This window comes from Mauremys mutica, chromosome 5 (genome assembly GCF_020497125.1).
Source record: "Mauremys mutica isolate MM-2020 ecotype Southern chromosome 5, ASM2049712v1, whole genome shotgun sequence".
Lineage (NCBI taxonomy): Eukaryota > Metazoa > Chordata > Testudines > Geoemydidae > Mauremys > Mauremys mutica.
The window spans coordinates 40,907,000-40,932,070 of NC_059076.1; the positions used below are offsets into that span (position 1 = coordinate 40,907,000).

Genomic DNA, 25,071 nt, shown 5'->3' on the forward strand with positions numbered 1-25,071 from the left:
TACACAATGTAGATAGGCAGGATAGCAGGAGGGACTTAATTCTTTCATGAAAGGTGATATTTATTGCCCTTTTATAACCTCCCTCCCCACTTTCTCACAGAAGCTGGATTTGCAGCACTGTCCTTGTAGTCAGAAACACAGCAGTCTCCTAGCAGAGTGCAGTTCAGGTTATATTCAAGCATTGGGATGTAAGCCAGAAAAAAAAATAGAACAATACGAGGAACTTTGTGAGGGTATGTATAACATTTGAGGCTTTTAAACATAACTGCTAGCTAAAAACCTCATATTAGGAATTGGGGATGATATTATCCTATTGACTTAATGTTGGGGATGGGGCCAAAGAAACAAACATGACAGGAAGGAAGGAGAAAGGGCGGTGTGTGAACAAGAACCTTTGTTCAGGTAGGAAATTCTTGTCCTCTGAACTGTCCTTCTCTCTCCTTTGTCTCCATTTGTCTCAATCTGTCTGTCTGTCTTCCTTGCCTGCAGCTCCCTGTTGTTTGTGTTGCCCCTCATCCTTGTCTTTATCTTGCCTGTTAAACACAAAGAGGGAAAGAGAAATCTCTCTCTCTCCCTTTGCTTGGCTGGAGTGATTAGTAGATCACATGAATGTGGAGACTCCTCTGTGTAAGCATAAGGCATCCTCACCCTCTCACTTGGAAACTTAGAAATCTCCCCCCAGGTCTCAGACTGGTCCATAGGTACTTGCATTCCTTAGCTTGCTGCGTAACAATAATTAGGTAGGAGCGGGTGAGAAATTTTGCATTTCCAGCATCTCCTGGTTTGAGCCATAGAACCACTCCTTTACTATCAGTGAAAGCACTTTTGTTAAATGCAAATGTTTAAGAGCACACAGCTGTGCAACACAACAATTTAGAACAGGAAATGAAGAATATTAATCCTGAATCTCCCTTCTGGAGTCTGCTCAGGATGAGGGAGCAGCACTTTATATAAAATATATCAAATTGCCCTTCTCCAGGAGAGAAACATTTCATTGCCTTCTGGTAGCTGTTATTCCTGCTGTCATTATTAATGGACATTTGTAGTTATGTATGCTGTATTTATTCTTAATTATCATGATTATTACTAAACAGCATTGAACAGAGTGATCCAGTGTTCTGGCCCCTCCCTGTCCCTTTCTTTATGTTGAAGTTTTAATTTTGTCTCAAAAGTGACAGGCTTTGCACAGTATTCTAAAACATCATTGCCCGTAAGAGAAAAAACACCAAGAGGGCACAGATTATTTAGAAAACAACAGACAGCTTGAGCATAATGCTTCTCACTCTAAGGCCTGGTCTACACTAGGACTTTAATTCGAATTTAGCAGCGTTAATTCGAATTAACCGTGCACCCGTCCACACCAGGAAGCCATTTAATTCGACATAGAGGGCTCTTTAGTTCGAATTCTGTACTCCTCCCCGACGAGGGGAGTAGCGCTAAATTCGACATGGCTATGTCGAATTAGGCTAGGTGTGGATGCAAATCGAACTTAGTAGCTCCGGGAGCTATCCCACAGTGCACCACTCTGTTGACGCTCTGGACAGCAGTCCCAGCTTGGATGTTCTGACCAGCCACACAGGAAAAGCCCCGGGAAAATTTGAATTCCTTTTCCTGTCTGGACAGTTTGAATCTCATGTCCTGGTTGGACATCGGGGCGAGCTCAGCAGCACCGGCAACGATGCAGAGCTCTCCAGCAGAGGAGTTCATGTAATCTCTGAATAGAAAGAGGGACCCAGCATAGACTGACCGGGAAGTCTTGGATCTGATCGGTGTGTGAGGCGAGGAGTCTGTGCTTTCGGAGCTGCGCTCCAACAAACGGAATGCAAAGACCTACGGGAAGGTCTCCAAAGCCATGAGAGACAGAGGATACAGGCGGGATGCAACACAGCGCCGCGTGAAAATCAAGGACGCCAGACAAGGCTACCAAAAAATCAAAGCGGCAAACGGACGCTACGGAGCCTGCCACCACTGCCCCACCAGTGAGCATGGACTCTGACGATGGGACAGTGTCGACGGCCAGTTCCTCGGCGATGTTCGCGGACGGGGAAGATGAGGAAGGGTTTGTGGAGGACGAGGCAGGCGAGAGCGCTTACAACGCTGGTTTCCCCGACAGCCAGGATCTCTTCATCACCGTCACGGAGATCCCCTACCAACCCTCCCCGGCCGTTAACCTGGACCCTGAATCAGGGGAAGGATCAGTCGGTAAGTGCTGTAACCATGTAAACTTTTATTATTAATGGAACAGGAATCTGAACTATGTGAAAAGGAGGTCTATATATATGGGGACAGAACAGAAATTCTCCTGGGAGATCTCCACGAAGCTCTCCTGGAGGTAATCGAAAAGCCTCCGCAGGAGGTTCCTGGGGAGAGCTGCCTTATTGGGTGCTCCATGGTAGCACACTTTTCCGCGCCAGGCTTTCATGAGGTACTCAGGGAGCATTGCCTCCCCGAGCACGGCTGCATAGGCCCCTGGTTTGTGCTGGCTTTCACGCAGCATGCGCTCTCTATCTCCTTCAGTGACCGTCCTCAGGGCGATCTCGCTCGGCGACTCCTGCATCTAATTAGGAAAATTACCGTAATGTTACGCCTGGTCCAAAGTATTTTTAAAAAATCTCCGGACAGACGGCGTAGCAGAGAGTCAGCACGCTGCTGCGTGACAAGCGTAACGGAAAGCCAAATAATCAAATGGACACTCATAAAGGGAGGGAGGGGGGGGACTGAGGATGCAAGCTATCCCACAGTTCCCGCTGTGTCCGAAAATCATTTGCATTCTTGGCTGAGCTCCAAATGCTTCTAGGGTCAAACACAGGGTCCGCGGTGGTTCAGGGCATAGCTCGTCAATGTACAGCCACCCCCCACCCCCAGAAGGAAAAGGGAAAGAAATCCTCTCTTGACTCTTGTAAATGTCACCCTTTGTGTACTGAATGCTGCTGGTAGACGCGATGCTGCGGCACGATACGGTAGCATCCTCTCCCCCGCCTCATGGGTGACTGATGGTGCAAAATGACTGGTACCCGTCCTCATCATCAGCCTTGCGGTAGATGGTGTAGTGCAATAGGACTGCTACCTGTCCTCGTCATCAGTAGACGGCCTGCTAACCGTCTTCATCATAGCAACAGGGGGCTGAGCTCCATCAGCCCCCGCCCTTCATGTGTAAAGAAAAGATTCTGTACTGCCTGGACTATCATAGCAGCTGGAGGCTGCCTTACCCTCATTTCATTTCCCTAACAAGTCACTGTTTCTTATTCCTGCATTTCTTATTAGTTCAGCATACAAATGGGGGGACACTACAACGGTAGCCCAGGAAGGCTGGAGGAGGAGGGAAGCAACAGGTAGGGTTGTTGCAGGGGCACCCCCTGTGAATGGCACGCAGCTCGTCATTCCTGCGGGATCTGACACAGAGCGGCTGTGCTCTGTAGTTCTCTGATACACTGCAACCCTAGTACAGTTGCCCCATATTCTAGGCGGGACTGTTTCTATTTTTAGATACCATAAAGGAGGGATTGACTCGGGGAGTCATTCCCAGTTTTGTCTTTTGCGCCCCCGGCTGATCTCGGCCAGGGGCACCTATGACAGCAGCAGAAGGTGTAGTGCAATAGGACAGCTACCCTTCATCACCTTGCCAGTTTACATTGGCTGATAACCATCTCTGCTGTCATGCAAAAGCAAATGAATGCTGCTGTGTAGCGCTGCTGAATCGCCGCTGTCCGCGGCATCTAGTACACATACGGTGACAGTGACAAAAGGCAAAACAGGCTCCATGGTTGCCACGCTATGGCGTATGCCAAGGCAATCCAGGGAAAACGGGCTCGAAATGATTGTCTGGCGTTGCTTTCCCGGAGGAAGGAATGACTGACTACATTTACCCAGAACCACCCGCGACAATGAAATTTGCACCATCAGGCACTGGGATCTCAACCCAGAAGTGCAAGGGTCGGGGGACACTGCGATGGGGTAGAACAGGGGCAGAGTTTATGCTTTCAGGATTGCCTGCTGCAGGAGTGCGGACGAGATAGGTGCTGTGCATGGTGTTGTTCACAGACACAGACTAGACTGTGTTCATTGTTCGCAAAAATGTATCTTTGCAAGGAATTCACTCCCTTTCTCCCATCACACAGCTTCGACTGTCTCCAGACCTGCCACAGCATCCCCCTCACAGAGGCTGGCAAAGATTAGGCGGCGAAAGAAAAAGACACGGGACGAGATGATCGCTGAAGTTATGGGGTGCTCCCGAGCCGAGGCGGACCAGCAGAGCCAGTGGAGGGAGACCCTCTCTCTGTACCAGCGCTCACACAGCGAACGGGAGGAGAGGTGACGTGAGGAAGACAAGCAGGCGACTCAAACGCTGCTTGGACTAATGAGGGAGCAAATGGACACGCTCCGGCGCCTTGTGTATGTTCTGCAGGACCGCAGCCAGGAGGACAGAGCCCCCCCCCCCCCCCGCAGTGTATCTACAACCGCCCTCCCCCGCCACAAAGTCCCATACCTCCCGTCACCCAAAGTAACCAGAAGAAGTGGCGCCAGGGGCCGTGAAAACTGTCACTGCACCCCAGCAGAGTGCTCAAGTACCCAAAAGCTCTCATACCCTAATTTTTGAGAATTCCTTCCCTTCCTGACTCACCCTAGCCCCAATTCCAGTTTCATCCCCTGACTGTCTGGTTAATTATTAAAAATACTTTGCTGTTAATTACTGTTTCCGTCATGCTTTTTTACAGAACGCTGCGTTTGAAGGGGTGGGTGGGTGGGTGGGGAAGGGGGTAGGGTATTGCATAGGACAGTCACCTTTAGCAGGGTACAGAGACGGGGGCAGGATCAGCAGCAGGTCACACACACAGTGCAGTCAGTAGGCACCCTGGTCGGTATGGGAGGTGGTTTGCAGGTTCTGTGTGGGTGGGGGGGTACTTGACTTTGTAGCGGGGGAGGGAGGTTACAGATCTCATGCAACGGTCCCTGTCCTGGACCACAGAGCCACGCAGCAGAGGAATCTGTATCCGTCCTCCCCCGCCACAAGGCCACATAGCCCCCGCACACAGAGTCCCAAAAAGGAGGGATGGCAGGCTCCGTTGAAACAACCAGTCCGGCACTGCAGACCGCTCTGGGAGCAGGAGCCTGTCATTCCTCGAGTTTAGAGGCGGTCTTTACATCACCGCACACCCTACCCAGCACAGTCTGCGTCCCAGTTTCAACCCTTTAATGCAAAGTCATCAAAAAGAAACCTTTGTAAAGTTACAGTGGAACATGTATTTTATTTTTAAACGTGTGTTGGAAGTGGGGGAAGCGGGGTGGACGGGGTATGTAACTGCAGATCCTAGTCAACAGTAACTTGGTAAAGAAACAGGGGCAGGTTCAGCTTCTCTGTAAAGAAACTGAACAGTCACAGGTCACGCTGCTCGCTGGTACTTGAAGAGTTCCTTGTCGCTGTGCAAGGCGCCTGCATAGGGCTTCACGAGCCAGGGCATTAGCGGGTAGGCTGGGTCCCCGAGGATCACTATAGGCATCTGCACATCCCCAAGAGTTATTTTGTGGTCCGGGAAGAAACTACCTTCCTGCAGGCGTCTAAACAGACCAGAGTTCCTGAAAACACGCGCGTCATGAACTTTGCCTGGCCACCCGACGTTGATGTTGGTAAAACGTCCCCCATGGTCCACCAGTGCTCGCAGCACCATTGAAAAGTAGCCCAATTTCTCAGCAGCTGACTGTGGAAGAGGTGGACGATAAGGTGCGAGGAGTTGACAACGGCCATAACTGCAGCGGGCTCCGTGCTCGCAGTGCTGTGGCGCCCGTGCTGTCACTGAGCAGAAAAGTGCACGAACAGATTGCCCGCAGGCGCTTTGAGGGAGGGAGGGAGGGCGTGATTGACAGTTCAATGATGACAGTTACCCAAAACTACCCTCGACACATTTTTTCCCCAGCATGCATTGGGGGGAAATCCCAGAATTCCAATGGGCAGCGGGGAGTGCGGGAACTGTGGGATAGCTTCCCACAGTGCACCGCTTCCAAATTCGACGCTTGCCCTGTTACTGTGGACTCACACAGTCGAATTAGTGTATTTAGTGTGGATACACAAATTCAACTTCATAAGGTCGATTCCACAAATTTGACTTAAGTTGATTCGAAATAGTCTTGTAGTGTAGACATACCCTAACTCGCCCTCCCCTTAGGGAGCTGTTGGTATTCAAGAAGGCAGCAGGTTCCTGCAGCAGTTCATTTCAGCTTGAGCTGGTGAAAATGGCCAAAGACACAGAGTAGATCAGCTTTGCCCTTTTATAACCTCCCAGTCTCCTATGTCAGGAGAATCCCTGATCGGCCTTCTTAGGTGATCACAGACCCCTACCAGCTGACTTGTTGCTAGGTGACCTCTTCCCTGACAAACTAGTTCTTCTGGGCAGGAGGAAAAAAAAAAGAATATTTTAACCAACTCTATTTACAAGCTTCTCTCTACTAAATGGCTTTTGGCGCAATATTACAAGGCTGCTGGTCCAGTAATTTTTTTCTTTTGTGGGATGGGTGAAAAAGAGATGAATAGCAAGAGAAATGATCCACTGTTTTCTTGCTTGTCGTGGTCTCCACTTCAGGTTTAGACGCTCAAGTAAGTGAACTGATTTTCAGAAGACCTGAACATCCAGGTGCTCCCATTGGCTTTACTGGGAGCTGCTTAGTCCTCAGCACTTTAGAAAATCAGGCTACTTAATTAATTAGGTGCCTAAATATGAATTTAGGAATTTTACGTTACATACCCATGTTCTTCTGATCATTCACCTATGGAAGTCTCTTCCTGAGTTTGAAGTGAGTGTGCTGCGCAGAGGGCAGTGGAAGCGTTTCAGAGACATACTGAAAGTACATCTTAAAAAGGGAGGCACCAACCCAACAAACTGTGAGGACTTGGCGCGGAAAAGAACACAGTGGCACCACACCATACACCAAGCCACAGGGGGAAGTCAGTTTGAGGAGAACAGACGTGCTCATGAGACAGAGAAGTGACAAAGGAAGAAAGAAAGACTACAACAGTTCAGCCAACAACTATGTCTCCTCCAAGATTACACCTGTCACTTCTGTGGGAAAATCTGCAGGGCAAGAATTGGGCTCCTCATCCACTTAAAAACTCACCAATGAACCTCCTTGGCAGACATCATCATCACATCGAGGGATAGCCAAAGAAGAAGTGGATCTTGTATAACTGACCTTTTAAGTGGAAAAATACTTCTGCTTGTCATTACCCTTTTCTGTGTTAAATGGGGAAAGAGAAGGAGTATGATAAATAAAAAATTACTGTTAGGTAAATCTCTTTTATTGCTTCCCTATATATATTCTCCATGAAATTGTAGCCAAAGACCATGACATAATTTATTTTTTACTTTATATATTTTTGGTAAATAGCATAGCTTATTAAGAAATGCACAGAATGTGCAGCCTAAATAGTGCAAGCCATACCATGATGTATTATTTATTTAAATGGTAACATGAGGGTGTTCCTTCTTTTCCAACTAACAACTATATTCTGGGTGAAATAAACTCTGAAATCAAAGGTCCTTAACCCAAGATATGGCCGAGCAAACAGGGAGCTTCCCCAAATAGTTATTATGTTCTGCTTTCTCTCTCCCTTCTATTAAATGTGTTACAATTGACTGCTATAAGTCCCTAAGCACCTTCATAATTACCAATTCATATTCCTACAGGTTGGGATTTTCAAATCAGTTTAAGGGAGTTAAGACACCCAACTGCCTTTGAAAATCTTAGCCACAGTAAATATGGTTGCCTCTCGTTCTGATTCCCTGCCTGCACCCAAGTCTTTGTATTGTTAGGGCCATGGGGAGGTTGCATGATTGCAAAGGGAAGTCACACATTGAGCTGTGTTTGTTATGGATATGTTGATGGGGAGTTCTGAGTAGAGGGATTTATATAGTAGTAGCCAGTCAGAGTAGCTTTATTAATATTTTCTCATTCAACAAAATGCCCATAGAGAGATTATACAAACATTCTGCTCTATTTAATAATAGACTTCAGCTAATCAGAGTATTAGGGATACACCGTGCCTCAATGGGTCACAGCTGAGAATACCAGATTGAGGGCAAACTGCTGAGAAATAGGGCAGACTCACCCCCAAACTGGTGGTTATTCTATCATTTGTTAATGGCTTGGTATAATCTAAAGTAAACTTCTGTCTCCGGTTAACACCGGTTAACAAGAAGTAAAAAATGCAGCCTCCTTAGGCATTCCAGCACTTATTTCACCACCCAGACACTAGATTTTATGATGAGTGGTTATTGATAACCAATTTAACCAAACAAAGGGTTTTTCTGATCCCAAGAGATCAGCCACATACCCAGGTCAATATATAACTCAGATCTTACCCAATAATCATGCTGTTGCCAATCCTTTAGTAATTAAAATCCAAAGGTTTATTTATAAAGAAGAGGAGAATTAAAATGGTGACAGAAATCATACATACAGGTGATTGCAAAGTTCTTATATTAGATTTGAAGCAGTGATGGAATAAACTGCTTGTTTGCAAAAGTCTCTCTGGAAATTACTCAAATGGCTTGGGGGTCATCAAATCCTTGTTTAGAGCTTTATCCAGTCCAGAGAACTGAAGCAAGAAGTGAAGACAAAATGGATTAAAATCCAAAGGTTTATTTATAAAGAAGAGGAAAATTTAAATGGTGACAGAAATCATACATACAAGTGATTGCAAAGTTCTTATATTAGATTCGAAGCAGTGATGGAATAAACTGCTTGTTTGCAAAAGTCTCTCTGGAAATTACTCAAATGGCTTGGGAGTCATCAAATCCTTGTTTAGAGCTTTATCCAGTCGAGAGAACTGAAGCAGGAAGTGAAGACAAAATGGAGATGTTTCCAGCGTCTTTTATTCCCTATACCATGTGACTGGAATTTTACTATCCCAAACAAAGCTCGCAGTCTGAGTTCATCAAAAATTACAGGCAAAAGATGGAGTCCAAGGTCACATGTCAAGTCACATACTCTTACATGGCTGTGATGACTCACAGGAGCAGCCATTGCCCACTTGGAGGCTAAGGCGTCCACAGGAAGACTTGCTGTGTGGGATAAGCTTCTTCTATGCCCCTTGTGAGAGTCAATTGCCTTTGAATGGCCATCAACACAAAGCTGTCTGGCTTCAGTGATGATTTTACCTGGTGGGTGTTCCCCCTGGAACAAACACATTTGGGATATAGATCTACAGCCAGTATTCATAACTTCAGATACAGAGATGATATATGGATTTAAACAGCATAATCATCTTTAGCAAATCATAGCTTTTCCATTGACACCTTACATGACATACTTTATACAAGGTTTGTTGCAATTGTCTAACAGTGGCAATATCAATTATATAAATGGTCATGTTTCAATCATACAGCATCACACAGGGATTTGTATGGGTATTAAATAAAAAACTATACTGTCATTACACAAATCAGACACACATATTTATCTGTCAACCAGAGTGTAGGAAAACTAAATAACTGAAATTACTCTGTAGTTATTGGTCAATTACTTTGTACCATTGGAACTATCTGACCTGCTGACACAAATCCAATTCCATGTAATGGTACATAAATAAATCCTTTCACCATGTGAATGACCATTTTTAATATTCAGGGATCATTTGATTTGAATGTATGTTTCAAGTCTATCAGTTTCAGAACTTTTGAGAATTTATTTTGAAAGATTGCTGTCTGCTGTGCATTTTAGGTTTTCCGGAAGCAAGCCGAAGAATTTAGGAAACAATACAAAACTCAGAGAATGGTTACCACAAAATGACCTCCTTGGTGAGTACAAAATGTGGTGAAAGCTTGCTTTTTTTAAAAATCAAAGTATATTCAGTTGACAGTGCTGTAAAATTTGTTACTTTAAAACAACCAACTTCTATACCAGAAATAGTGCGGTAAGAATGTAGAACTCAGAATGAACTCAAGGTAAATAAACCACTTTTTATGCTCTGAGTGCAAAAGAAAAATAATAATCCTGTGCTAATTAGTGAAGTTTGTCATGTATTAAGAATATAACTGAAGGAGAAAAAAACATAAACAGATTTCCATTTTGAGTTGCTTACAACTTTCTGAAAAGTTCTCCATTCCATCTGTAAATTTTCCATGGTGGTTCTCAACCTAGAGGGATTTGTTTGCTTGTTTTACATGTTTGCTTGCTTTTTGGCTGGGGGAGTTTCAACAAAATCCAAACCTTTAAAATTTGAAAATTTAAATATGCCACTTATCTGGAGGACTTCTCATGCTAATAATTTACAACCAACCAATACCTAATTGATTTCAGTGTTTAAAATCTCAAGGAAAACTTTTTCAGAACATTATGACACTAAAGATCAGGTTTAAAGATTCCTCAGTTTCCCCATCACTAAAGTGGTAATTGATTAATGTTTGTAGAACTCTTTGAGTATATAAAGTGCTAGCTAAGGCAAATTGATTATTATTATCATTGGGTTGTCATAATAGTTGAAAGACATTCATTTTTGGTTAAATAATCAAATGGCTTGAAATTAGGGCCTCCAAAAGAACCAAAGACTGTGCCATCTTTAATTAAGCGCTTACAACATCTGTGGTGTCTGACAGTTGGATTGCTGCAAAGTTAGTAATGATGTTCCCAATGAACAGGTCAACAACTGAAAATAATCATGGCTTTGACTCAGTCCATGACTTTTATTGGCCAGAATTCTGCAAGAGAATTTGACCACTTGGAAAACCACCCAGGAATACCCAAACACAAAATTTGATGAATTCACTAATTTGATGAATTCATCCCTTCAGTCACTTGGCAGTTTCTCTTACACAAAACATTGCCCATCTCCTATGTTTCTTAACTCCTCCACAAATGCATGTGCCTGGACTGTCGTGTAAAGTCACCACCACAGCCATGGCTGTTGCTCAGAATTAAACAATTTTCTTTCTTAAACACAAGGGCTAAACTAAGTCAGGTGTATCTTCAGTGGCTGTTCACTGTCTTCCCTAGTCAGATAAAGTGTAAATCAATAAATTATTATTATTTTATTTATTTATGCATTTATTATTTGTATTGTGGTAGTGGCTAGAGGCCTGGTTCCCTAAGGGTGGGCTCTATATAAGCATAAAACCAAAATATGTTCCTTGCCCCAAAGAGCTTATAGTATGTTACACGTTTTATTCCTTTTACCTCAGTAAAAATCCCTTTATCAGTCCAACAAAACATAGTCCTGATCCAAAGCTTTTAAAGTTGTTAGAAAAACTCCTATTGAATTCAATGGACTGTGGATCAGGCCACATCTGAGCAAAGGGAAACCTGTGGTCTGTCTGCACCTATATGTACGTAATATACCAGAGAAGACACAAATTCCTTACTTAAATTGGGATGAAAGAGGACGCCAGTGGAGTCTGCTTTAAAGCTCCTGTCTTGAGCCCAGACCATCCTCTTGGTCAGAGTTGCTGAGGTCTATAAGTTCACTGTCCTCCTCTCCTTCCCCAGTCTCATCTCTATGTCTTTCCCTAATGGTTGGTTCTATTAAAACTAAGATGGCCAAGTAGTAGGTCATTCATAGAACTTCATTAGTCCACCTCCAAGAGAGCTGACAGGACTCAAGAGATAGGTTTTATTTTACTTTTCTTTTAGTTTCTTAGCTGATTTAAAAAAAATACAGGACTTTTTGGCCTTCAAAAATGGGACAACCGCACTGAAGAAAGCTTTATACATTGCAGCAAAGTGTATAAAGATGCATCCGACGAAGTGGGTATTCACCCACAAAAGCTCATGCTCCAAAACGTCTGTTAGTCTATAAGGTGCCACAGGACTCTTTGCTGCTTTTACTGATCCAGACTAACATGGCTACCCCTCTGATACATTATACACTGCAAAAGTTATGCAGTCATGAGATAATATTTTAAAAAGAGAAGTCACTTATGTAGAAATTTACTAGAATCATGCTATCTTGAAACACTGCTCTCTTGTAACTATTAGTAAGTTGAGTACTATATGTTGTTTGCTTTACCAGCAAACACTTCAAATATGCAGTCTTTGCTGATGTTTTCAGTGAAAATTCAGAAACATACAGACACACACACAATTGATCGAAACCTTAGGAATGTAGATGTGTGGCAATATAGTTATATATTTGCTGCTTGTTCCTACCAAAGCATTATCAGGCATAGGATGTGGATTACAAATTGATAACAAACTCTCTCAGTTTATTTATCAGGGTATTAAGCCATAGCTATGTTATCTAAGCACCCGAGAAATAAGAAGTCAAACAGCTGTATCTCAGACATAAGTTTCTTTTTAAAGAATGTTTAAGATTTATTCCCATGAGCTTTTTTACTTTGTGTCAACAGTGTATGAAAACACTGCTGAGCTTAGGACCCAATGAAAGCTTATGGTTGCTTCTAGGTTACTTAGAAGTTGTTTGCAAAACAATGCCAATCTAAAGATTCGTTCTGAGGAGTAACTTATTAAAAAGTAAGTAAGTAAGTGGGTGGGTGGGGGTGAGTGAGAGAGAGAGAGAGAGAGAGAGAGTATTAATTATAATGTAGTGATGAGGCAAATGAGTTTTAACTAAAGAAGTTTTGTTGTGGTAACCACATTGCACTGAATGAGTCAAATTCTTCTATTTAATACAATAATATATTGTTACTGTTACAGTCAGACCATTTTACCCCAAAGAAATTAATTATTCTGTCACTAAAGACTCCTATTTTTTATTAATGGAGGTAGGCTGTTCTCAGTGGTGGCGGATGACAGAACAAGAAGCAATGGTCTCGAGTTGCAGTGGGGAAGGTCTAGGTTGGATATTAGGAAACACTATTTCACTAGCAGGGTGGGGAAGCACTGGAATGGGTTACCTAGGTGGTGGAATTTCCATTCTTAGAGGTTCTTAAGACCAGGCTTGACAAAGCCCTGTCTGGGATGATTTAGTTGGTGTTGGTCCTGCTTTGAGCAGGGGATTGGACTAGATGACCTCTTGGGGTCTCTTCCAACACTAATATTCTATGATTCTCTGAATTCTTGGGGATAAGGGATCTTTCCTTGGTTCATTTATAATGCAAAGTTAGCATGTACCAATGGTAATAATCAACAACAGTCAATTAAAAGTAATCAGCTTTTGTCCCTCATGAAACAGATGTTTTATTTAGATAAAAGTAAATACAAGGCTTTACAGGATGCTCCAATTCAATTCTATTATTCCTTCAACTTTTCCAGCAAATCAGAGTAACCTGAAACCACTCAGTGCTACTTTCCACTCTAAATAGAAACCTGTGGAAAGGATACCTGGAATGTGCATCTTTGTGCTGCACTGGGGATACCATGTGAATGTAACTTCAGGGTCTTCTAGAGTCAATCTAGTCAGAATCCCTCAATATCATACTTACCATTTATATTAGTTATTTTAAACCACGTGTGTGAAATGAGATTTTCATTTTGTTGAATATACCCCATCTTGTATGTTGGACTATAAGGAATGAAAAAACACCAATTGCAACATTTCTGTGGCCTAAATTCAAGCTGGTACTTGAGCACATATGTAACTTCAAGCAATTGTGTGCACTTCCTGAACTGAAGTCATAGAAATTTGAAAGGAGCTGTGATATACTCAGATTTATTAAACCATTTTATACTATGCCTCACAAAATCTTATTTGAAAAAATCGTTCACATTGGTTTGGACAAAAACAGAAACTAAGGATAATGATAAATGGCAATATATTAATTTGGCAGAGAGAGGCATCCAGGAGGGAGCTGGTTTTGTTTAATCCATTCACCAATGAACTGGGAAAGGGTTTAAAACAGCACACTATTCAAATAATACTTGATTGGGAAGAGTTGCTGAATGTGGTAATTGGTCTTTTCTATTTCTAATTTTGGTAATTTTATGTTACATAATATACATGTTTTTAAAGCATTTTCTTTCCTTTACGTCACTTCTCCTTTCTGTAGGTCATGCTAACATTAAAGCCTTCCTTAGCCATGGTGGTTTGAACAGTATTTTTGAAACCATGTACCATGGAGTGCCTGTGGTGGGAATTCCCCTCTTTGGAGACCACTATGATACTATGACCCGAGTGCAGGCCAAAGGCATGGGAATATTATTAAACTGGAAGACAATTACTGATGATGAACTATATGAAGCACTGGTGAAAGTCATTAATGATCCCAGGTAAGGAAAAAAAATTTTAATTGTCATTGTAGGTTAAATATTTATGCAAATAAGGATTTGTATGCACAAATATTTATGCAAATGTAGATTTCTGCACACAGCTGTGTTCCTGCCTGGTTATCCAATATGCACAAAGAAATTCAGGCATTATGGATACACAAAAAGTCATTCTTTTAAAATGTGGTCCTATACATAATGCAGGCAAATCTTTCAAATAATTAGTACTCTATCTGCCATATTAAAAATCATTATCCTCATTTATTTTTCTTGTTAGCACGTAAAGTCACCAAATGAAGATCCCTGACCATTAATCCTATATTTCTCAAGGACAACAACCGGCTCTTTCCCCACACACTTTATCCTTCTCTGTAAAGCAAAGCATCTGTATACCTGTCTTGATGGAATCACTATGAATCAGTAGTAACATGTAGAATGGTCATTTTTTGCTATGTTGACAGAGAGATTTAAACATATTTTATGCATATACTTGGCTCCATCAGCTGGAATATTTGAATTGTAGCTGATCCAAAATTGTTGTCTGGGTCCTATGGTATAAGGGATACAAAAGAGTAATCTTGCCTTGTCTTGTCTGCCCACAGCTTGGTTTAGAATAAATAAAAAGTTCTTTTTTCTCATCCCAGAAGCAGATTTATCTTGGGGCAGAGATGTGTCATTCAAGCTGATCAATAAAATATTATCATCTCTACAAAGAATTATGAATCTGAGGTCTTGAGTTTCTCTCATAATTCAGCTGGACTCAATAATAGCGTGGGTTCATAAGCTGGCTTCTATGTTGGCATGTCTAGAACTGCAGTTGTCAAGTTTTCATCTGCAGACACTTCAGTTTGGCACATGTATTAGTCACTTCAGTCTGATTCTATTTGCTTACCATTACTCTTATATCTGAAGTCCTCTCTCACTTAGTGGCTAGAGGACAAGTCTTTCTGGCTGAATTTGCTCTTGGATGTCCCCTTAATTTACACAGTTGTCATGACAGACACTTTGGACGAAGAACAGGAGTACTTGTGGCACCTTAGAGACTATGTACATTGAACAAACTGGACAGTCTCTGCGTAAAAGAATAAATGGACACAAATCAGACGTCAAGAATTATAACATTCAAAAACCAGTCGTAGAACACTTAAATCTCCCTGGTCACTTGATTACAGACCTAAAAGTTGCAATATTACAACAAAAAAACCTTCAAAAAACAGACTCCAACGAGAGACTGTTGAATTGGAATTAATTTGCAAAATGGACACCATTAAATTAGACTTGAATAAAGACTGGGAGTGGATGGGTCATTACACAAAGTAAAACTATTTCCCCATGTTTATTCTCTCCCCCGCACCCCGTCCCCCCGTTCCTCACAACTTCTTGTCAACTGCTGCAAATGGACCATTTTGAGTACCACTACAAAAAGTTTTTTTCTCTCCTGCTGGTAATAGCTCACCTTAACTGATCACTCTCGTTAGTGTGTGTATGGTAACACCCATATATATATCTTCCTACTGTATTTTCCACTGCATGCATCCGATGAAGTGGGCTGCAGCCCACAAAAGTTTATGCTCAAATAAATTTGTTAGTCTCTAAGGTGCCACAAATACTCCTGTTCTTTTTGCGGATACAGACTAACACGGCTGCTACTCTGAAACTTTGGATGAAGTATCCACTTGTCTTGTAGCAGAGAGAGCTTTCTCTTTTGACAGGCTGGAGACTGGATGGTCTGGCATGTTATTACTATTCAGTGACAGGATGAAGGGCAAGATATTAAGGATCCAAAGACATAATAGCACCACAGAGGCACATGTAAACAGAGTGGCATGAAGAACATTGATGGGGCAGCCAAAGACTACTCTGTCTCTTGTGCACAGAAGGCATTAACTGTTCCTATTGACCTTTTATATTGAGTGAGTCTTGCATTCTAAGAAAACACTGACTGATTCAGAGTTACTGTCAGCCAGAGGAATGGGAATATCACCAGTTCATATCTACGATGATTTATCAAAAATGCAGAATCTGTGAAAGGGCCCTGATGGCTTCCCAAACAAACAGAAAGGCAGAGGTATTCTTTTCCAGATTTTAGAGACCTTTATATCTGGGGGTTCCACCAAGAATACGGCTTCTCTTCTGTCTTCATCTGCAGGGTAGAAGAAGTTACATCCACTCTGGGCTTGCAGAAAAGAACCTGGAGAAGTCACATTAACAGATAATAAATTACTATAAGCTGTTAGCAACCTGTGGTGAACAAAAACATGTTGGTTTATAGCGTGAGAGATTTCACTTAGTCTTGTTATAGTGACAAACTCATGCTGTCATCAAGACTACTGCCGTTGGTGACAGCTCACATTCTCAGGGAGTGTGCCTGTGTTCACACTGTAGCTAATGTAAGAAAATCAACTGCTAAACCGAGTGATTAGAGTATTGCTAAATGCTACCTCTTGTCCCATGGTACTTAAGAGGAGGAATATTCATGTGTTAGATCCTTATTCCAAATGCATGTTATCATTTGTAGCACATAGACTATTCCTAAATTAAATAGGTTGATGTTCTAGCTAGTTGTCTAGTGCATTACACTGTAGGAGCTTTGGACACAACTTATCGGGTTGATAGGGACAGTGTCTGTGGATGATACTTCTGTTGTCTTAGGGCAGGACAATGCTATGAGTAAATAAAATAGTCAGTAGAAGTAGGGTATTAATGAAGGAAAAAATACCTGCGTAGGAAGTTGCAAAGGAAATCTCCTGAATCCCAGTTACATCAGCCTTCCACTGTACAACTATCTGATTTGAAGAGGGGAGGTCCCCATTAGTAATCTGTTTGTCCTGAAATAAAGGGAAAAGGGAATCCCCATGATCAGGGAATTCTGATACTAAAAAATAAATTAGAGAACTGCATCCCAAACATGAAAGATCTAGTGTCAAACACTATAAAAATCCGTTCAGACCATGTTAGAGACAGGGCATATCACTTTATTCTACATCTCTCTAATAACTGGCAACATTATTTTCCATATTTCTTTGGACAGGAGTATAAATGAACAATATATTGGACAGAGTATGTGTCTATTTTAGTGGGAGGGGGAAATGTCTCTAATTTGTTTTGTTTATTTTTCAGTGTGAATAAAAAATTCACCCCATACAGAAGGCCAACAGAAGGGCAATGCATACTAAAGTCCCATTTAAACCCTTCTGCTATCTCTCTGCATGGGTGAATTTTACGCCATATTAACATATGTACAGATATAAATGTAGGTACAACTATTGTCAGTATTTATTTTTCTCTGAATACTTTTACTATTGCATTGAAGAGGACTCACCTGTCCTATAGTGCATCTCGAACACCTGCCAGCTGCTGTTCTTTGTCATTCTCCTACCAAAATACCCCAACTCAGTATGGAGAAATTGAAGTACATCTCTCTGTTCACGTGGACACTTGTCATTTGAGAGCAAGATAATATTTTTAATTTGTCACATTGTTTGTTTCTTTCCCACAGCTACAGGCAACGGGCCCAAAAGCTGTCTGAAATTCACAAGGACCAACCCGGGCATCCTGTTAATCGGACAGTGTACTGGATTAATTACATCCTCCGACACAATGGAGCACAACATCTACGTGCTGCTGTTTACACCATCTCTTTTTATCAGTATTTCTTACTGGATATTGCCTTTGTTGTACTACTTGGTGCTGCCTTATTTTACTACATTTTGGCCAGGATAGCAAAGTTTATCCACAAACAAAGCAAACATCTTTGGTCAAGTGATGAACATAGCACCATTAATGGACATTACCACAACGGGATACCAAATGGCAAATACAGAAGAAATGGTCACATTAAACATGAAAAAAAGGTGAAATGAGCCAACTACCCCATGTACAGTAATGAATCAGATCAATAATTGAATTTTATCGCTGTAACTTAGTCTAACAACTACTTAAAGTAAAACATCAGTAAACAGTTCTAACACTCCCCTACAGTATGTAATCTTATATGATGAGATTCTACAGAACTAAGAAACATCTTTAAAAAACAAAACAAAAAACACAACCTAAAATGCAAAATGTATTTTATTCTTAATACTGATGCAGAGAGGTTATTTTGACACTGAAGTTTTTAGACACCGTAATTCTCTGAAGTAATTCAATGACCATATTTATGATTTCCCAGTTTTTAAACCTGAATGTGTGTGTCCCAGATAAGGAAAGGTTTCCTTTTACTTGCAAAAATTTTCTTATTTTTATTTTAAATATATATCTAGCCCTCTTTTAGCTGAGAGAATTTTAGAGCTAGATCTGTGCTGTATTTGTTAAAGGTTTGACATGTTGCCTAAGAATGATGTTTCAATAAAGTCATCTTTCCCAGTGTTTGACACGCAGCAATTAAGTTGCAGATTGAGAATGCAACCATAAAAAAGAACTTTCTCAAAACTGAACATTGAAGAAAAATGGTAAAAAATGTACTACTTTTCTCCCCGATAGGCTACGTAACTCTTCTGTTCTTTGCAATTACTTTAGAGAAAGGGATTTTGATTAATCTAGGATAAGTTGTAAATGTTATATTTATGTATGTTTTATTTTTATTTTATTTTATGGGGCTTTATTTGCCTTTCCCTACATAAATAATTTATTCCACTGGAAGAAATGTAGGGGAGTTTTAATTAAATGAATAAAATGGCTCTGTGGGTAGTATGCATAATTAAGAAAAAAAAATTTTGACCCTGAGCTCAGTGCAGAAGGTTTGCCATGGCCCTTGAGCAGTGCAGAATCATACCACTATTTGGGGTTTGTTTAAGAAAAGTTGAATATCTTTCCTAATAATAATTATTATATTAAGTTTTTTTTTCTAAATCACAGTGTTGTAGATGTTCTCTTTCAACAGTTCTATCTGGAAAAAATATTAACTTATGTTGGTCTGGACCACACAGTCCCTGACATAGTTGCCAGCACTAAAGTCTCTGAACATGGGATGGGTTCTCTGGGTTGGTAACCAATGCATGTTTAGAGGTTTTATGTCATGTGTGACATTAAACCTCCCAAACCAAACACAGTTCATAGAGATTGTCTCTTCTGCTCTCCACTATGGCCCCATCCCTCAACAATCTCTGTCAATCATTGTAGCTGACATGCAACTTTTTTGGGTTTGAATGGAGAGTGGGGATGCAAAGCACTGGTCATGAAATCAGAGCTGTCTTGCTGAACCAAAGTTGGCAACTATGTCTTATTTCCATGTCATTCTGTTTACTTGGAATTTGCACTACACACGTTGTGAGTGTATGCATTGTTTATTTATAGTTTGAAGTCCCACGAATGACAGAGGAAGGAAAGAAGCACATTTATCTTGTGTTGTTCACTAACATGGGAAGAGTTGTGAAAATGACAGAATGCTGAGATCATCTTCATACACAGTGACATTATATTTCATTATCATTCCATCAGGAGCCTCTCTTCTATAGCAATAAATAACATTACAAATATGTTTCTAATATATGGTACAGATATTTGTACTTCTTTCTGAATACTTGAAGAAAAGGATGTTATAAATAAGCCGATTAGATATTTCTTTTTACAATCTTATCAGTACATGGCAACTAAAGGAACACATTGAGGCGATGAGTGGTGGGATGGTAACAGGATTTTGAGTGTATGACTGAGTTGCTTTTACTGTTTTTGGTATAGTGACGGTACAAAAGCACTGACCGGATGATTAAGCATAATTTAATCTCCACTGTGATAAAACTTATGCAATAAACATGGATTTAATAGAGAAATACTGTTGTTGGAAATACATTTTTATTCAGATGATTCTTATTTGTCTGGTTTTGTGTATATGCATTAACTCATACAATGTGTGTATGTATAACTGTATACAGGCAAGACTCATCTTACGCGGGGGGTCAGTTCTGCAGTTAGCGCGTAAAGCAAAACCCGCGTATAGTGAAACACTCATTGAGTTGAATGGCGGGCGGAATCGCCCGCACTACATATGCAGTTTTTATATTGTTGTTTTTCTTTTTTCCCCCTGTTTTTGCCAACCGTGCAAAGCTGAATTCGCGCATGTTAAATGCGCCTAAGTTGCGACTTGCCTGTATATGTATATTAAAATATATATATACTGCACTGGTCTTTATGTACACTTAAGGGCATGGTATGTATGTGAAACTCCAAACGTAAATATGTTTTGTGAGCATTATTCTGTTCCTCATAGTAAAAAGCCCATTACTGGCAAAGATTATAGCATTGATTTCAACTGAATCCCCAGCCAGATTAAAAATGCAGTAGTCGAAGAATTTCCAACATTTATACTGAACTCTCCAATAATATACAGTTTTCAAGAGCTTTTTTAGTGAAGCAAATTTGATTAGTAAATAACTTAGTTTTATTTGGCCATCTATAGGGGAGAACCAACAAAAAAAGAGTGATAATATATTGAATCAGATATTGGATTTCTAAATAATGAAGTTTTCATATAGCAACACATTTCATTTCAGTATTGTAGTGTAGACATTCATTTATTAGACATTCAGTGACTTTTATACTAAACCACTGCCTATGTGTTCCTTTGAACTAGTCTTTTGCACTCAGTAGGACTGACTATGTTAAATTATAAAATTTAAAAAGATATAGGGGAAAATATCACATTGGTTTTACAGAGGTGTTTATTAAAATGTAGAGCTCTGACTAGCTAAAAAGTGTTTCAGTGTGGAGTCTACATTTGGTCTGAGGTTGAAGGTATCCTGTATTTCCTCATACACCCCTCTTCCCCCATTACAAGCTTTCCTGTCAGACAAACTTTTAGTGGTTGATCGCATCAGTTGTACTATTCTTCCACAAAGCAGCTCTGGCAACGGTAACAGTGTGAAACTGGCATGAGTCTAATCAGTTCTCTTCTCAGCTCTTGCTGGCACGGGGTAGTAAAAGGGGTCTGGCCCTCCATGGCCTTGCATATTGTGTAGTATTTACAGCTATACAAAGTGAGTACAAAATGGGTTTAAACCACTACAATCTATGTAATTGAGGAGATTTTTTATTTGGAGCCCTTTACATTCACTTTGCATAGGTGTAAATAATTACATGAGCTCTAAGGTTGTGAACAATCAGGACCAAACTCATTAGGCAGTAATAGCATGGCATTATCTAGAGGGAAGTTGAGAAAAGAGACAAATGTCTATATATATAATGAAGGATATATAGGAGATGCAGAAGTTGGAAGCTTTTAGAAGGAAGGGGAGGAGGGAAATCTCAAAAAGGAAGCAGAGAGACTGAAAGACAAATAAACGGCTAATTATTCAATCCTTGGTTGGAAACTGTATTTGAGTTTCTTTTGGCTGCCATCCTAACTAGTGGTGATATTTGCATAGGCAAAAGAAATTGAGGAATAAAATCTCTTTCCAAAGTGTTTGATTGCCTCCTGCCATAAATTGGCAGAATATGTGGGGAGGAGATCCTACAGGCAAAAAATAAAGAAATACCACCAGCGCTAATGAAGAACAGGAACTGACATACTGCCATCTGTAAAGTTTGCTCCTTACTCCCCCTTCCCACTCCTTAAGAGAATATGAAGCTATAACATACCTGAGAGGTTCTGAGGATGTCAGAAAAAAAGTGCAGATCCTCCAAGAGTGAGTTCAGCCATGAAATTGCTGTGATGTGCTTCCTCTGATTATTTCTGATATGTACTTTGTTTATGTGCAAGCAACTCTCGTTAACTTCTATAGTGATAACACACATGTTTTAAGGGCACATTTTGGTCATTAGGTTAAGTGGCCTCAACCACCATATATGTCACAGCTGAGTTGAGGGGGCTCAGTACCTGCCATATACAGAGGGTGCACTTGAAAGTTCACTTTAGTTTTAGAGGTATTCCTGGTATCAGCAGTATTCTCAATTTTAAATACAGGGTATATGTATGCTGAACTTAAAATATCAACGAAGTATATAATGTACCATAAGAAATGCATGTTGTGCCTGTTCTTAATTAAAATGGCAGTTTCACACTGGCTTTCACAGAGGAGTGGGAGGGTAGCTCCTCTGACATTTGAGCACTTTCTAAATACTTGTACCTTGCACTCTTTGGCCAAGGTGGGACACCCAATACAAATTCTCCATTGGTAGAATTAAGAACAGTCATCGTAGGCACTGTGACAGCAGCACATGGTATTTACATGGGTTGGGATTTTCAAGGAAGCCTAAGAAAATTAGTTATCCAAATCCTACTGAAATGGGATTTGAGCAACCAGTTGTATTAAGTGCCTTAGAAAATCCCAGCAATATTTGGTTTTACATTAAAAAAAACAGTCAAAGGCTAAATTTCTTGCCTAAAATGTGACTGTTTGATCAATTAAAAAATAAACCTGTAAGTGATTTTCTTTCCAGTAAGATCTTCCATAGAAGTAGCTTTTGGAAGATGGATATTAAAATATATTAACTTTAGGAAATAGAAAATAATTGTACTGCCAATTCCCCCCCCCACACACACAAAATTGATTTTACAAAATTAAAAATGCACCATATTGTTCTTATCTATTCATGACATTTTTTGACATTCAAGTTATAATGAACTATTGTCTATTTATTTTTCTCATTTGAGTTTATAGATTTAAACAAGTGAAAGGTATTAATTATTATTAGTCAAATCTGCACATCTAAAATGAAGAGAACATTAAAATGGGTAAGTAAGTATGTGTACCCAGATTTGGTAGATATGCTGAGTACCCACCATTCAATATATACAGTGGCCTCACCTTTTTGACAGTTTTCAAAATACTATAGATTGTGGTGATATTCTCTTTGGTTAACAAGGAGAATACGTCTGAAACTGGTAATACCTCCAGAACTGGCATGAACTTTTCAAGCGTACCCACCGTATACAGCAAGTAATACATACACTCAGAACCTTCTAGGAAGTGTTCAGTACCTCGAAGGATTGGGCATTCCTGCCCCAATCCTGCAATTGCATCTGCCTGTTTAGAGTCCCACTGACTACATTAGGGTTTCGTCCCTCAAATCCTCCACTGATTTCCAGGGGGTTGCAAGGCACATAAATCAGGGCCAAATTTGGTCTAATGTATTCAGTAATAGTACAGATGAAAAGTCAGTCCCAATGCAACTGTATAAACTGAAGATCAGCTAATTTCCTAATGCCAAATCCTGGTCACTGATTTCAGTGGGAATACTTGGGCCTAGGTGAAAATATGAGTAATTACAGACCTCTGAATTTGTTAGGAATGACAGACAATTTCATTTGGTTTGAAGTCCAGTCATTCTAAAAGGGACGCCTTTGGGTTTGAGTTGCTTAGGCTATGTCTTCACTACCCGCCGTATCGGTGGGTAGCAATCGATTTCTCGGGGATCGATATATCGTGTCTCATCTAGACGCGATATATCGATCCCCGAACGCGCTCCTGTCGACTCCGGAACTCCACCAACTCGAACGGCGGTAGCAGAGTCGACATGGGGAGCCACGGACGTCGATCCCGTGCCGTGAGGATGGTAGGTAATTCGATCTAAGATACTTCGACTTCAGCTACGTTATTCACGTAGCTGAAGTTGCGTATCTTAGATCGATTTCCCCCCGTAGTGTAGACCAGCCCTTAGTTTTTCCATGAGATGTGTGAATACCTTCCATAAATTATAAACTTGCTTGCATTGTGTCTGGGAAAACATAACCTTCGCAACCAATGTGATGTTCTGAACAACTGATGTTTGGTTTATAGCCTTTACTCTGTTCGATCTACGTGTAGGATTATACTCTGCATATTTGCCCCAGCCACCTGCCCTGTATCACAACGTTAGAGCTGGGCGCTGCTCAACAGACATTCCACCAAAAGGATATACTACCCTCTTTATATGATTCTGCCTTCCTGTTATGACAGTGCAAGTATAATTTGTACTGCAGTAGGACCAAATCTCATTCCCTTTTAGAGATCTATCGGGGCAACATGGAATTGGTGCATACTATGATGTTCTTCCTGTGTTTTAACAATAGGCTCCCCAGAATTTCCTGTATATATTAGGGTGTGTGGGTGCATTAGGGTGGATGGATTGACAATTATTCATTCATTTCTCATTGAAATGCAAATGCTTTCTCGAAACTAAGGAAGAAGGCAACATCTCAACAAAGGGCCCAGCCATGAAAACATATCAGAAGTCCCACTGAAGTTAATGCAACTGTTCTTGTGAGTCAAGTCAGGTACGGACATTTTTGCAGGCACAGTCCCAGGCCCAAACCTACTATACCGCACTTTGCTGAAATATTTATACTGTGTTTCTGAAAAATATACTGTGGAAGCTAATAGTAAAGTACAGGGTTCAATTTGTAGTTGTTGAATTAAAGAATTCTTAGGAGTAATGGGGCCTGTAGGTATCTTCCCCAGGAAAAGACTTTAAAATGCCAATTATTTGGTGCAATCTGGTCCATTCCAAAGGAAAAGAAACATGCTGTCTGAAATAATATTACAAGCATATAGCTAAGCAGTCTCTAGCAAGAGTAATTTAGCTGTATCCAGAAAGAGGGTAACTCCATCAGAGGCAAATAAATCATTCCACAACTGTCCTTTCGATTTGATAATGACAGAATTTGAACCCAGAGACCCAAGGAATCTCCGAGAGTCCTCTCTAGCACGTCATTGGGTGTTGGCAATCACCATTTTGAACATGCAAACATCTGAAGAAGCCACACCTGACACATTGTGATCAAAATATGCAGTAATTTCTGCTCCATATCCCAGATCTATTATGTGGATGATGACAGAAGGATTTCAGTCTTTGATATGCCAAGTAAATAGTATTACAGTGTTAACTGATGGGGGTGAGGGGCTGGGTAAATGAGTTATCATCGACTATCTGTTAGAGCACTTAAGGAATAATAAAGTAGAAGTTATATACTGAAAAACTTTAAAAAGACATGCTCAAGTTGCATAA

At 40.8% G+C, this 25,071-nt stretch overlaps 1 protein-coding gene across 2 annotated transcripts in view; it reads left to right on the plus strand.

Moving 5' to 3' along the window:
- UGT8 (UDP glycosyltransferase 8) overlaps positions 1-19,919 on the plus strand; it is a 78,114-nt gene extending 58,195 nt beyond the window's left edge. For both annotated transcript variants that reach the window (XM_045017242.1, XM_045017241.1), the window contains exons 4-6: positions 9,712-9,788; positions 13,932-14,151; positions 17,648-19,919. In XM_045017242.1, the coding sequence (XP_044873177.1) occupies positions 9,712-9,788; positions 13,932-14,151; positions 17,648-18,011 (661 nt within the window). In that variant the 3' untranslated portion in view covers positions 18,012-19,919. The remainder of the gene's footprint in view (positions 1-9,711; positions 9,789-13,931; positions 14,152-17,647) is intronic.
- The last annotated feature ends 5,152 nt before the right edge of the window (positions 19,920-25,071 follow it).